The following is a 13,009-nucleotide window of genomic DNA, read 5'->3' on the forward strand; positions in this document are numbered from 1 at the left end:
GGTTTTTGTCATTCTGTCCTGCGTCTTACTGGACAAAATGTCACAGTACGCTGTGCTATTATGTCTGGCTTCCAACACGGCCTCTTATGTATATATGAACAAAGCCTTACAGCTCAGCGACAGCACGTTTGGCCATTTCAGATCCTCGGAGGGTCGAAAACATCATCACTGAGCTGCCTGTAACCCAGCTTTCCCATAGATGTTCCATGTCACAAGCAGCACTTGTCAGAGTCCCACTACAAATTCCTCCCCTCCCTATAACATTCGGGAGGGGTGGAGGCTTCTTTGCCCGAGATTGACATTCTCCAGTAGACCTGGCCATAGCGAAGTCTTGTAACAGATTTTGCATTGGGGTCCAGGAGGTTCAAATTAAGAGCTATTTAGAATATATTGAAAAAAATTGTGATAAACGATCGTAAGTGCACGAAAATCATTAAGTCCAAACAGGATTTTGTTCGCTTTTCATTTCTCGTTCATTTCTGCATTAAATTGGCTTGTTCACTTCCTGTTGCGTTTAAACGCCCCCCCCCCCCCCCCGGCTCGGTGTTGTACATAGGAATGTGAAGCGCTGAGCGAGAAGTGAGCGATACTCAACGATGATCGCCGGAAAGAACGTTTTTCGACGATCATGACCAGAGCTAGAAAGCGTATTATCGTTTGTTCCTACTTTGCAAACTATCTTTTCGGCCATCGAATATGCGTTGGCGCGTATTTCGGTCGCGTATGTTCCGTTTTTTTTCAGGTTGCCGTTTTTACACGCCGTAAAATCGCCCGTGCAAACGAATACATTCGAAACCAACGCCTCAGATGGTAACGTATATACGATTGGGCGCAAAAACGCGACGTATATGCGCTCGTGTGAACGCACCCTATCAGTGATGTCACTCACTCGTTCAGATGAGAATCAGGTTGTGTAAAAGGGGCATTACTCTTTTGATGACCACTAATTACATTCTGTTTTATTTACATAGCATGTAAACCTATAATGCAAATTAAATACTTTGAAGGGCTTCTTCACACAGGCGTGTGGTGACAGCGTATTACGCGCACAGGTTTTGCGCATGTAATATGTTGTAGTAATCTACCATAGGCTCCTGTGTTGCTGCTCACACCTATTACGTGTGCAAGAAAGATTACAGCATGTTCTATCTTAGCGCATATTACACACAAATACACGCCAAGATAGTGCATGGCGATTGGCGCTACGCAGCAAGTATGAAATGTCGTTGTGTGCTTGCTGAGTGCCGCCTCGCTTGTGGTACGTAGTGAATTACGCCCGTGTGAAGCTGCCCTCAGTCATATGGTAAATGCTGGGAAAAGGGGAATACTAAACCAGATGGAAGATTTGGGAGGAATGCAGTCATTAGTTGTAGAAGAGCTATTAAAAACAGAGGGGGTGCGAAGAGTGAAGGCACAGGTCACAGTGGGGCAGCAGAGGCCTCATGAGGATGAGTGAAAGGTATGCAGAGAGGAGACGTGAGAAAGACACGTACATCACGTAGGAGGTCGGCCTGACTGCGGAGATGAATGCAGGAAGAAACTAGCTGGGAGGAAAAACATGAGGCTGTTGCAACCCAGACATGGTGGGTATAAATTGTGTATGGCAAAAAAGGTACACCCCCCCCCCCCACTCCACCCCCCGCCTGCGATGTGATTGACCATGTATGACAAAAAGGACTGCGGGAACTGCACCAAACCTTCTTTCTTGTAGTGTAACTAGGGCTTATTTTAGGGGTAGGTCTTATTTTCAGGGTAACAGGGTATGTAAATGGCAAAATAAAAAAAGTTATGTCTGTCAGAAAATGGTTGCAAAAAATATTTTTTTCCAAAGAAAATCTATAGATTTAGTATCATCGTAATCCTGCAGCCCAATGGAATAAAATCATCATGTCATTATTGCTGCAGTGTGTACGCCGTAGAAACAAGGTTTTCAGTATATTATGTGGTACATTAAATGGTACCACTGAAAAATATAACTCGGCCCTCAGACAAATGGATAGATAAATAAGAGTTTTTGAAAGTGGGGAGGAAAAAACAAAAATGAAGACAAAAACGGATGCGTCCTTAAGGGGTTAGGCCATACATACATAGATTGATTTGGAGCTACTCTAGTTTCACTGTTATTTTTACCCCGAATAATTGGAAATCCATGTGCCTGAACAATTACACTAATGATCGTTTGGGCACATCTAATAGTTGCCAATCGCTTCTAATGACTTGTAAAATCGTTGATTAGGCCTCATAATTTGCAGAAGATCTACCAATGTAAAAATACCTTTCGAATGTCAATATCTGTTGCCATAAATCTAAAGCCGGACACTAAATACTGTAAATGCCATCAGATTCCACTGATTTTGGGGATATCGGGCACCAATCAAAACTGTATCCGGGCAGGGTGAGGGCTAGTGCTCATGTCCACGACTGTGTTTCCACCACGAATCATGGCGTGCGTCGCACGGGGTGAATGGAGTCAATGAAAGTCAATGGACTTTCATTGATCTGTGGACACTGCATATCGATACCCAAGGGAAAAAAATCACAGCATGCTCTATTGCTCTGCCTATCATACGCAGCCCCAGTATGGGCTGCGTATGATACGCTGTCCATACGCAATACATTGAGTGAGGGCAGCGTTTCCATACGCATCCCCACTCTTAACAGAGCGGGGAATATAAAAAATGCTAGAAATCACACTGCGCACGCCTGTAAGCGCATCATTTGCGGGCATGCACAGTTACGTACGCAGGCAATACGTGGTCTCTGCCGGCAGAGCCTATTGGCTGAAATGTGTAAAACGCTGCGGGAAACGCTCACTGTGTTATGCATACGGTTGTGGGTACGAGCCCCTATCTGTCATCTGCTGGCAGGAATTGGCAACATGCTTGATATTTTGTTGCCCTGTGAAATCAAGACTGACAGAGGGGCTGGGGCTCAGCAGCAGTGGCAGTACATATGTACATTCGGCATGTTGATGTGGGAGGCAGCGATCTTCTGGGACCAGTTTAAGGCTAGTTTAAGGTTATGTAGACACAACGGCTCAATCTGTATTTTTCATCAGTGGTTTTTTTTTTCAAACTAAAAACAGAAGTGGATCCTAAAGACAGAAAAAATATATAATTGAAACATATCTTCCTTCAAACCCCCTGGCATGGAAAATAATGATCGAATCCTGGTGTGAAAATAAGTCCGAAAAGATCCTATTTTGTTTAACATACATAAAAACTTCACATATTAGAGAACTTTTTAGATCTGCGCATAATCCTAGTTCTACCCTTACGATACTATATAGAAGAGATTTTCCAGCTCTCTGTGATTCTGGGCCCATAGTGAAGTGTGATATTTCGGGAGCCCCAGTTAGATGGAGTTGTGTCTTCTCCAGTATGTTCTGCACAAAGTATCACACAGCAGTGAAGGAGCGGAGGTCAGCTCTACAGCTGGGTGTGAGATGTGGCGGCCATTCCTGGAACTAACAGAAAGGGGGTGCGACTTGACGGATCTAACCGGTTCCAGCAGCTTCTTACTTATAAAAGGTGGGCAGTAGTAATGGGCAGATGCCACAGACAGTGACAATGCCCCCTCTAATGAGCAGCCTGGAACTGAACACAACTTCGTTCAAGCAGAGAAAACGACTAGGTAAGGGCTTAGCGGGGCAAGAAATGACACTGGTTTGATAAGACTTTTTTGAAGTTTCATGGTTCCATGTCCTTGAGGCTGTTTTCACACGTCTGAGAAAATCGCGTGAGATTTGAGAGTAGCGAGACGCACAAATATGAACTCCATTCTTCTGAATGGGGGTCATACACATGAATGATCTTAAATTTAATTCTGTTCTATTTTCCCTGTCTTTGGGTGTTCCCTCAGAATGCCTTGCATCGCATATTGCTTTCAATGAGGCTGACACAGTGTCGCACGGTGTACGAGGTGCACGCTAGTGTGATGCGAAGTTTACCTATTGAAAACAACGGGAAACAGTCTGTGATCCTCCGCTACGGCTAAAAGCTAGGATGGCTACTTTCTTGAAGTGATGCAAGATGGATTTAACACAAAAGCGCCTCGCATCTGCGGGGACATCGCAGGTTGGCGAGCGCGATATTGCACTTGCCCATGTGAAATTAGCCTTAGAATGTTGTGTGCTTATGAAATGGAAGCATAGAATTTAGAAACTCCTCATTTGATGGCTGATGACTAAGAAAAAGGTCATGTTGGATTTTTTAGGCTGATCAGGAGAAACTGTGTGTATATGGCTTCATCAGTCTTTTACATAAGTGCGTTGGTTTTTGCCTTATATTGTTTAAACAAGTCCCTTCTCTGTCAGACAAGTCAGGCATGCTGATGGTCGGATGCCCTATGTGGGCAGCTTTAGGGGCTTTTCACTCTTGTGGGATTTTTTCGCCTTCTGCCCCCGATGCCATGGTAAATTCCACACGGCTCCGTGCAGATTTTGATGCAAAATAAAAATGGCCTATTTCTGCATCAAAATCTGCAATAAATCTTGCAGGTTTTTATGCGTAATTTGCAGCGGGTGGATTAAGATGCGGAATTTGGAAAAAGTCCACCTGTATAAGATGTCCCTTAGGCCCAATGCCCACGTGCGGATCTGATTTGCGGAAGATTCATAAATCAAGCTGCCCGTAGGGAAGCATGGGCATCCGCACGTGCAATAAAAGCATGTGGATTTGTTTTGCTGACCGAAAAGGTCCGCAAAAGAAATCACAGTATTCTCCATTTCAGTGCCAGTCCCGTATGGACGACTTCCATTGAAGTCAAAGAAAGCCGTCCAATCTACAGCCCGTCCACATTTGACATTGCGAACGGGCCGCAAGAAAGCGGTAGTTTAAAAAACAAAACAAAAAAAAAACAGAAAAAACTCCACTGCGCATGTGCATCGGCCAGCGCTTCTGCACACATTCGCATTGGAAAAAACGGAAAGCCCAGACAGGTAACGCAGTGTCATTAGCCACAGGCTGGGTCGGATTCCCCTGCAGGCTCCCACATGCAGAGTGCGATCCGCCTGTGGACATGAGGACTAAGGCTCTGCTCACACTGGCACTTTATACCACGGTACAACACTCCCATTGTTTTCACTTACACAGGCGCAGACAGCAGCTCGATCGTGGCGCTTTTCAGCCCCATGATTTTCGAGCGGTGCATGTTCTATTTTTGGGCGTTTCAGCATTTCTAAACTCTGTGCGTCGCCCATTGAAATAAATGGGCAGAGTTTTCAGCACTGCAGAAAATGTGGCACAACTTGGTGCCGCGTTTTTGACAGCGCTAAACGCCCTAGCTACACTACTTGAAAAAAAGCAATACTCACCTAGCAGGTACTGTCCATTGATTGACTGTGATTGGTTCTCGACCGCTGGCTCAGCCAATCACAACCAGCGCTCGATGCACCAATCAGAACAATCTCTTGCTGGAGGCGAGGTTTTGAATCCCCGTTACCAGCAGGAGATGCTCTGTCACCAAAACCGCTGGCAAAATGCATGCCAACGCTGCTGAAACCACAGTAAATGCAGCATTTTTGCAAACGCCTGTGTGAGGGAGGCCTAAGACTTCAAATTTGCCTTTACCCACCAGCGCTAATTTACTTCTATACATTTAGGAAGCTATTCCCCTGCAATCTGAATGATGTTCTCTGTGTTTTTGCTATGCGCTCTGCAAGCCTGATTTTACATGGCTTCATATGAGCAGCGATCAATGCGATTGGCACTTGTTTAAATATGCTGTACACAGGCCAGTTCCAAGACCAACTTTTAGTAGAAAACAGCTTATATGACGATACAAAGCTGTGTACCGGAGCCGGTGAGTCTGACACTGATTTATACCTGCAGGAAGTAAAACTGTGCTTTAAAAACTTTATACAAGCACTTTTATTTTTTTTTGTAGACAGTCGCATTCATGAAGTTAATAGAGTGAAGAGCAGATACCCTTGCAAAATACCGGTAAGATAGTTTGGGCGGGGGCTTTACGCATTTTTGTTTTTTTAACAAAAGAGCTTGTTCTAGACATTATTTAGTACAATGGAAAGCCTATTTTTTTTTTTATTATTTTTACTGAAAAAGGTGTTCTTCCTTCTAGATTTCATATTCCTTTTGCTGTTATTGCAGTAGGGTTTTTTTTTTTTTTCAAAGGCCGTATTTACATGTCCAAGAGCGAGCTGCACCCAAGATTCTTGGGTGCAACTCGCATCGCACAGCACAGGGACACCCCATCCATGTGCTGTGTGATCTGCGGGATGCCACACAGTACAAGACCAATTCTCGTGCGAGGTTAAACTGAAAATATTGTGAGAGCAAGAAAAAAAACAAAAAACGCTGCATGTCCAATCATTGTGAGTGAACAATATCTTGTAAATTAACCCATTGAAAATAATTGGTTATTTCAACATATGAGTTCTGTGTGCCGCACGATCGCACAGAACATTTCCATTATTGCCTGTGTAAAAACAGCCTAAAACAGTTCTAAGAACTGCAAAACTTGCACTTGGCTGGGAGTATATTCAGACATAACAGATGTGGTACAGATTCCCCTTCAGCTGTATAGAAGAACAAATCACTTAATCAAATTCTGCATCAGTTTCACCCATGACATCCTACTTATACATATATACCACGTTTCTTCGAAAATAAGACCTACCCCTGAAATAAACGCTACTGATTTTCGTGGGGCCTTGAAATATAAGCCATAGCTACACTACATAAACAAACAAAAAACAATACATTACCTAGCAGGCGCCATCTAATTCCCTCCCGTTGGTCTTCGGCGCTCCGGTGCGCTTGCTTGCAGTCCTCAGAAACCAAAAATGGCAACAGCACGCAAAATAAATTTGCTTGCCGTCCTCTGCCACTGACAGAAGATTACTTGCTGGTAATGGGGTTCGTAACTCCGCCTACAGCAAGCGATGGCTCTGATTGGTTCTCGAGTGCCATGGCTCAGCCAATCAATGTAGTGCTTGATGAACTAATGCGATTGGTGTGATTGCATTTCTGCTTCTCGTTAGGCCCGTTTAGACGCAATGATTATCGCTCAAAAGATGTCTTTTGAGTGACTTTTGAGCGATAATCATTGTGTCATTAACATCGCAAGATGAATGTTCAAATGTTTTGAGCGATCACCTTGCGCTACAAGCGGAGGATGCAGAGAACAAGCAGGGGCCGCTTGTTCTCTGCATCCAGTTGTTACGTGCTGTGAGCACCCGGGTGTTATACAGCCAAGCACTCAGAGCAGAGAATGCAGAAGACAAGCAGGCTGTCCCTGCTTGTCTTCTGCATCCAGCTGTTCCCCGCTCTGAGCACCCGGCTGTTATACAGCCAAGCGCTCTGAGTGGAGAATGCAGAAGACAAGCAGGGTGGTCCCGCCTGTCTTCTGCATCCAGCTGTTTTCTGCACGGAGCGCCCAGCTGTTATACAGCCGAGCGCTCCATGTGGGGTATGGAGAACACAGCTGGACCACTGTGTTGTTCATACCCAGCCTGTCATCAGGGAGCGGGATACAACTGAAACAATAGTATCAGTTGTATCCCGGTGTGAATCCCTGATAAGGCTCATTGTTGTCTTTCAGCATGAGCGACAGCTTAACGAAAACTGCACGATGTCAGTGCAGATACACACAGCGATTATCACTCAAAAGACGGCTTTGAGCAATTTTTGAGTGATAATCATTGTGTCTAAATGGGCCTTTAGACAGCAATGGCACTAGCATTAGTCATCTGCTGTTATAGCCCATCCGTGCTAAGGAAACAGCAAGTTGTACATTAAGGCCCATTTAGACACAGCGATTATCGCTCAAAAGATGTCACTCAAGCGACTTTTGAGCGACAATCGTTGTGTCATTTGGAGCTCAAGATGAGCGATCACCTTGCGCTGCTAGCGGAGGATGCAGAAGACAAGCTGGGTGTCCCCGCTTGTCTTCTGCATCCAGCTGTTCCCCGCTTAGAGTGCCCGGCTGTTATGCAGTTGTTTTCTGCATGGAGCGCACGGCTGTTATACAGCTGAGCGCTCCGTGCCGGGTATGGAGAACAGAGCTGGACCGCTCTGTTCTTCATACCCCGTCTGTCATCAGGGATCGGGATACAGCTGAAACAATAGTATCCGCTGTGAAGCCCTGATAAGGCTCAGTCTGGGTCCCACGGGGCGGAATTGCCGCGGAAATTCTGTGCGGAATTTCGCCGCGGCAAATCTGCATGCAGCCGCTAACCCCGGGATTAGCCAGCCATGTGGACGAGATATCTCAGAAATCTCGTCCACACGGGACGGCAAATCCGCTGCGGCCGCGCTCTCCTCTATGGGAGCGCCGGCCGCAGCGATAGAGCGAGCAGCCGGGCCGCTTTAAAACCGCCGCGGGTTTTGAAGCAGCGGTTCTCCCGGCGGAAATCTTGCGTTTTTTTGCTGCGGCCAAACCGCGGAATTTCCGTCGGGAATCTGCCCCGTTGGAACCCAGCCTCATAGTTGTCTTTCAGCATGCTGAAAGACGACGATGAGTGACGGGATAATGAAAACTGCACGGTCAGTGCAGTTACACACGATGATTAATCGCACAATAGACAGCTTGTGAGCGCTTTTTGAACTATAATCGTTGCGTCTAAATGGGCCTTTAGGCCACATTAGTTAGCATTTTATTCAGTTATAATCTGCTTGACCACATGTCCATCAGCACTATTCTTGACATACCCTGTGCTGTGCTTTGCCCTCAGTGCTTTATGTCCACAGGATTCCCTGTCGTTGGATACTTTCCTCGATCATGCTATTCTCAGAATACTCTTCACCCTGTTGCATCAGAAAACCCCCCAAGGTTCACCGTTTTGGAAACACTGACCCTGTTTCATCCAGCGCTGATGACCACCCTGCCTTGTTCAGTCAGGATCACTTGATTTTTCCATTCTAGCATGGATGTACACCGAAACTAATCCACTGAAAACTTGCTAACTGATTTTATGCTGCACTTTGGCATCATATGTCTGTATTTCTATATAGGAGAGGTCCAACTGAGTCTCTAATAAAGTCACCATTAAGTATAATAAAGCAGATTTACTTATTTCCTTTTTGTTCAGGTTATAGTAGAGAGAAGTCATCGGGAAAAACGGCTTCCTCCACTTCAGAAGATCAAATTCCTTGTGCCTCCAGAAATTACAATGGGACAATTTGTCAGTATGATCAGGTAAGAGAAGCTGTGCGAGGTACATAGAAGAGGACAGATCTAGGTAACAGACTGGGGCGTCAGCTGCATGAACAGAAGAAGAGTCCTGCTGTACCAGTGCTTTCTCACACAGCAAGCTAAACATGATCCCCCAGAGCACGAAGAGGCATAGAACCCCCAATACAAGTATAATGTGCCTCAGTATGGATTACCTAACATGTTCATCGCCAACAAAGCTTATGGCCATCTACTAAGACCCACCATATATATTAGATAACTGGCAGGTGAAAGTCATTCAGGAAGCAGTTACCAAAAATGAAACATTTCTATCAGATTTCTGGTATTTAGTTACATTTAAAAAGCAATTTGAGCGTCTGTATTACATCTACAAGAGCCGGACTCCACCGGGTTCACATGCTTTAAGCTTAGATTACCATAAACCCTTCGGGTGATGTAAATGCGGTTCACACAAAATGCTAGGAATCCAGATCCTACAGCTGTAATACATAAGCTCTCTTCACAGATTCCATTTTTAAGAGATCCCTGATGCTAATATTCGCACTGACTATTTAGTACAATACGCTACACTTCTGCGCACAACTGGGGCATCGAAACCATGCTGACAGTATGAATATGAGCTGTGATGCTGTCAGCCAATCACTTTTATTTTTTCTAGCCCCAATGAAACTGCTGATGAAACCTCATAGAGATGGGTAGACGAAAAAAGTATTCAAAATAGAGCGTTTGTGTGATTTACACACTTTTTGTCAGGGATATACAAAAATGCCATTTATCCTCAAGTTATTTGAATGTTTTAATAAAATATTTACTTACACTTCTGTCAAAGAGGTAAAGGTAAAGTCCCCTGGTGCAGGGGTGTAGCTAAAGACTCATGGGCCCCCACAACTCCTCTTAAAGCAGAGGCGTAACTTTAAGCTTCTGGGCCCCAATGCAAAACCTGTAACAGGGGCCTCAATTATAATGCTTTATTCATAGTACTGGGCTCCCTATATGGAGAAGAGAGGCCTTATGGGCCCCCTAAGGCTCCTGGGCCTGGGTCCAACCGCATCCCCTATCGTTCCGCCAGTGCCCTGGTGCAAGCACTAAGTCATGACTAACTCCTCAGGTGACGTCACAATGGCCCAATACAAGTGGCGCCACCCACAGGCTTCTTTTTTCACTTGCACGGTTTATTTACATTACTTTTTCTATATGAAGCCCAAACTCTTTTTTATTTTTTATCATTAATAGCTGGAAAATTGTGTTTCTACTGTTGCATCCTCAGTAAGACCGGCTTCACATAGGCGTATTTGCTTATGCAATACACAGAGAATAGAACGCATTGATTTCAATATGTATCTTCACATGCACAAACATTTCCTGCGCATTTCATTTGCGCAAAAACCCCACAGCATTCTCTACTTTCCTTTGCATTTGTGCATCAAAAGTCCCCATAGAAGTTAATGGGGATACGTAAATGTGCGCACAATATGCTAGATGTGTGAAACACAGTTAATTGTGCAGGAAAAAACATATCCTGAAATCCGACTGATTAATAATTTAATCGGAGCATCTGTGCTTTTCCTTTGTTTTCCTTTTTGGCACGCATAAATGCACATGCCATGCGTATGCAAAAAGTACAGTTGGATACGCCACTGCATGCGCAAAAAGTGGCGCCCATGCGTGCACAAATGCACATACGCTTCTGCAAAGCCAGCCTTATAATCCCCTTTTGGAGGAATAAGTCCACACTACATTTGTGATAATGGTCCTTCCGGTCTCCGCAGGTGCCGACTTACCCTGCCTCCATCACATTCCCTCTGCATACTGGTCAATGAATTTCAAATGCCAAGTTTATCCATGACGATGCTGGAAGTCTACGCAGAACACCAGGACCAGGACGGCTTCCTCTACGTGACGTATAAGTCGCATGAAGTGTTCGGCTGAGGGCTGCTTCTTGCACTCATCTAACAGTACACTGTAGACGTTCCCCATCTAGATTCCTAGAGAGGTGACCATGCTGATTTCTGGCTGCCGGACCTACATGATCTCACAACCTCCGCGGGGACGGTGACCAGCAGCAGTGATTAGAGGAGAGGGATGTTCATGCTCAGATATTGCTTACATTAAACAGCAAAGTAACTCTGCTTATTGCTATCCGGATAGAAGATAAGGTGAGATCTTGAAGATATAGGTCTTATGTATCAGCACAGTGTAATACTGGTATTATAAAGATGGTCAACCAGATGTTGCCCCTGATTAGGTACCACGGTGAGATGGTACTATACCTACCTTTGCCACCTTTTTAGATGAAACTAGAAAGAAAACAATTTGGTCGTTGAGAGCTTTGCAATCCTTCCACACTTCGGGCATTCTGCATAATCAAACAGAACAGACGAGGCCGCTTCTGGATCTCTTACAGGATAAGGAAAACCTTCCTGAATATACTTTATCTTACTACACCTATCAGAGTAGACTAACTTACTTTAAACTAAACTTGCTTGAAGTAGATGGTGATGCACATTTTCCCCAATTTTCTAGGTATAAGCAGAGGGACATTTGTATTTTTGCCTACCTTTGTACAGCATGTATGAGTGCAGAAACAGATGAGGCCGGCACCTTCCCGATAATTAGCGGTATGAGTGGAGTTATTAAGCAGCGGTCACCTTAATATCCTGTGTTCATTATAACAGGTCGGGACCAAATTCTAAAGAGAAATGCAGTTGCTTTTGACCACTACACAAAGTGTATGAGTCCCAGTGATGTCCCCACCCTCCTAGATGACAGGAGCCTTCCTATACAGGTAGATGTAGAGGCGGCCCTCACAGGTGTCCATATACTATAGACGGAGGTAGGATGAAGGAATGATCATTTCCCTGAAGCAGCCGTATACATTTTAGTCCATATTGGCCACACAATGACACTGGACAAAGGGCAGTCCTTTCATACAATATTCTTTCAATGAAATATTGCCATTGCTGTTTAGTAGCTCTTAGAGCAGCAGGACAACATTATGCTCATGAATACAGGAGTATTAAGTCTGGCTTTATATTGATTTGTCTGTGAACAATAGACCCTTATCTATAATATGCTTCCTTTTAAAATGTGATTAAAGATGCATTTACACACAGATGAATGCTCAAAATTTGTCAGAAACTGACAGTTTTGAGTGATCATTTTGCATAGGTATTAATAGGCTAATCAGCCCTTTAGTACCTTATTGCATGTATTTAGAGAACAGCAGGTGGTCTGTTCTCTAAATACATCACTATTGTTCTCCAGCGGGACAGCGGCTGTTAACAGCGCTGCCTGCAGAAAACACAGCATGCGGTCTGCCTTATCGTCCTGAAAGACAAGCATTTCATGCGGACCTGAAGTCAGCGATGGACGAAAAGTGCACGAGGGGCACACATTTACACACAATGATTATCGCTGAAAAGATGACTTTTGAGCTAATTTTAAACGATAATCATTGTGTGTAAAAGGGCCTTTAGTTACCCCACCTCAAAAGCCCAAAGCACTCCTGCTTCTGAACGTGTAAACTTACCCCTGTGCATTACTGGGACCTGCTCGGACCTCTACTATAGAACTTTTTTAGTAGTATCTACCAGGCCTTATCTCTTTTAAGATGCAGATTTAAACATATTGCAAATATATTACATGTATAATGGCCTCAGATGTGCATTATTTTTGATTCGGGCATACTGATGTTAAAATGTATTTTCCTAGACATATGTATGTATCTATGATACTATAGGCTTTGGTTTTCCAAATTGTAGAACAGCGGAGCGTCGATGGATTCTTAGCAAGACCATCTGGTTCATAATCAATATGATTAAAGGGTCAACGTAGTGTATTCATTTGCCCAGACTTT

At 44.4% G+C, this 13,009-nt stretch overlaps 1 protein-coding gene across 1 annotated transcript; it reads left to right on the forward strand.

Annotated features, from left to right (window-relative positions):
- Nucleotides 1-3,527: 3,527 nt before the first annotated feature.
- Nucleotides 3,528-12,991, forward strand: LOC136582079 (microtubule-associated proteins 1A/1B light chain 3A-like). The gene is made up of 4 exons (XM_066582855.1): nucleotides 3,528-3,633; nucleotides 5,887-5,942; nucleotides 9,050-9,156; nucleotides 10,923-12,991. Exons 1-4 carry the CDS (start codon nucleotides 3,552-3,554, stop codon nucleotides 11,080-11,082), a joined length of 405 nt encoding a protein of 134 aa, XP_066438952.1. The 5' UTR covers nucleotides 3,528-3,551; the 3' UTR covers nucleotides 11,083-12,991.
- The last annotated feature ends 18 nt before the right edge of the window (nucleotides 12,992-13,009 follow it).

The sequence above is a fragment of the Eleutherodactylus coqui genome, chromosome 11 (assembly GCF_035609145.1).
Source record: "Eleutherodactylus coqui strain aEleCoq1 chromosome 11, aEleCoq1.hap1, whole genome shotgun sequence".
Classification (NCBI taxonomy): Eukaryota; Metazoa; Chordata; class Amphibia; order Anura; family Eleutherodactylidae; genus Eleutherodactylus; species Eleutherodactylus coqui.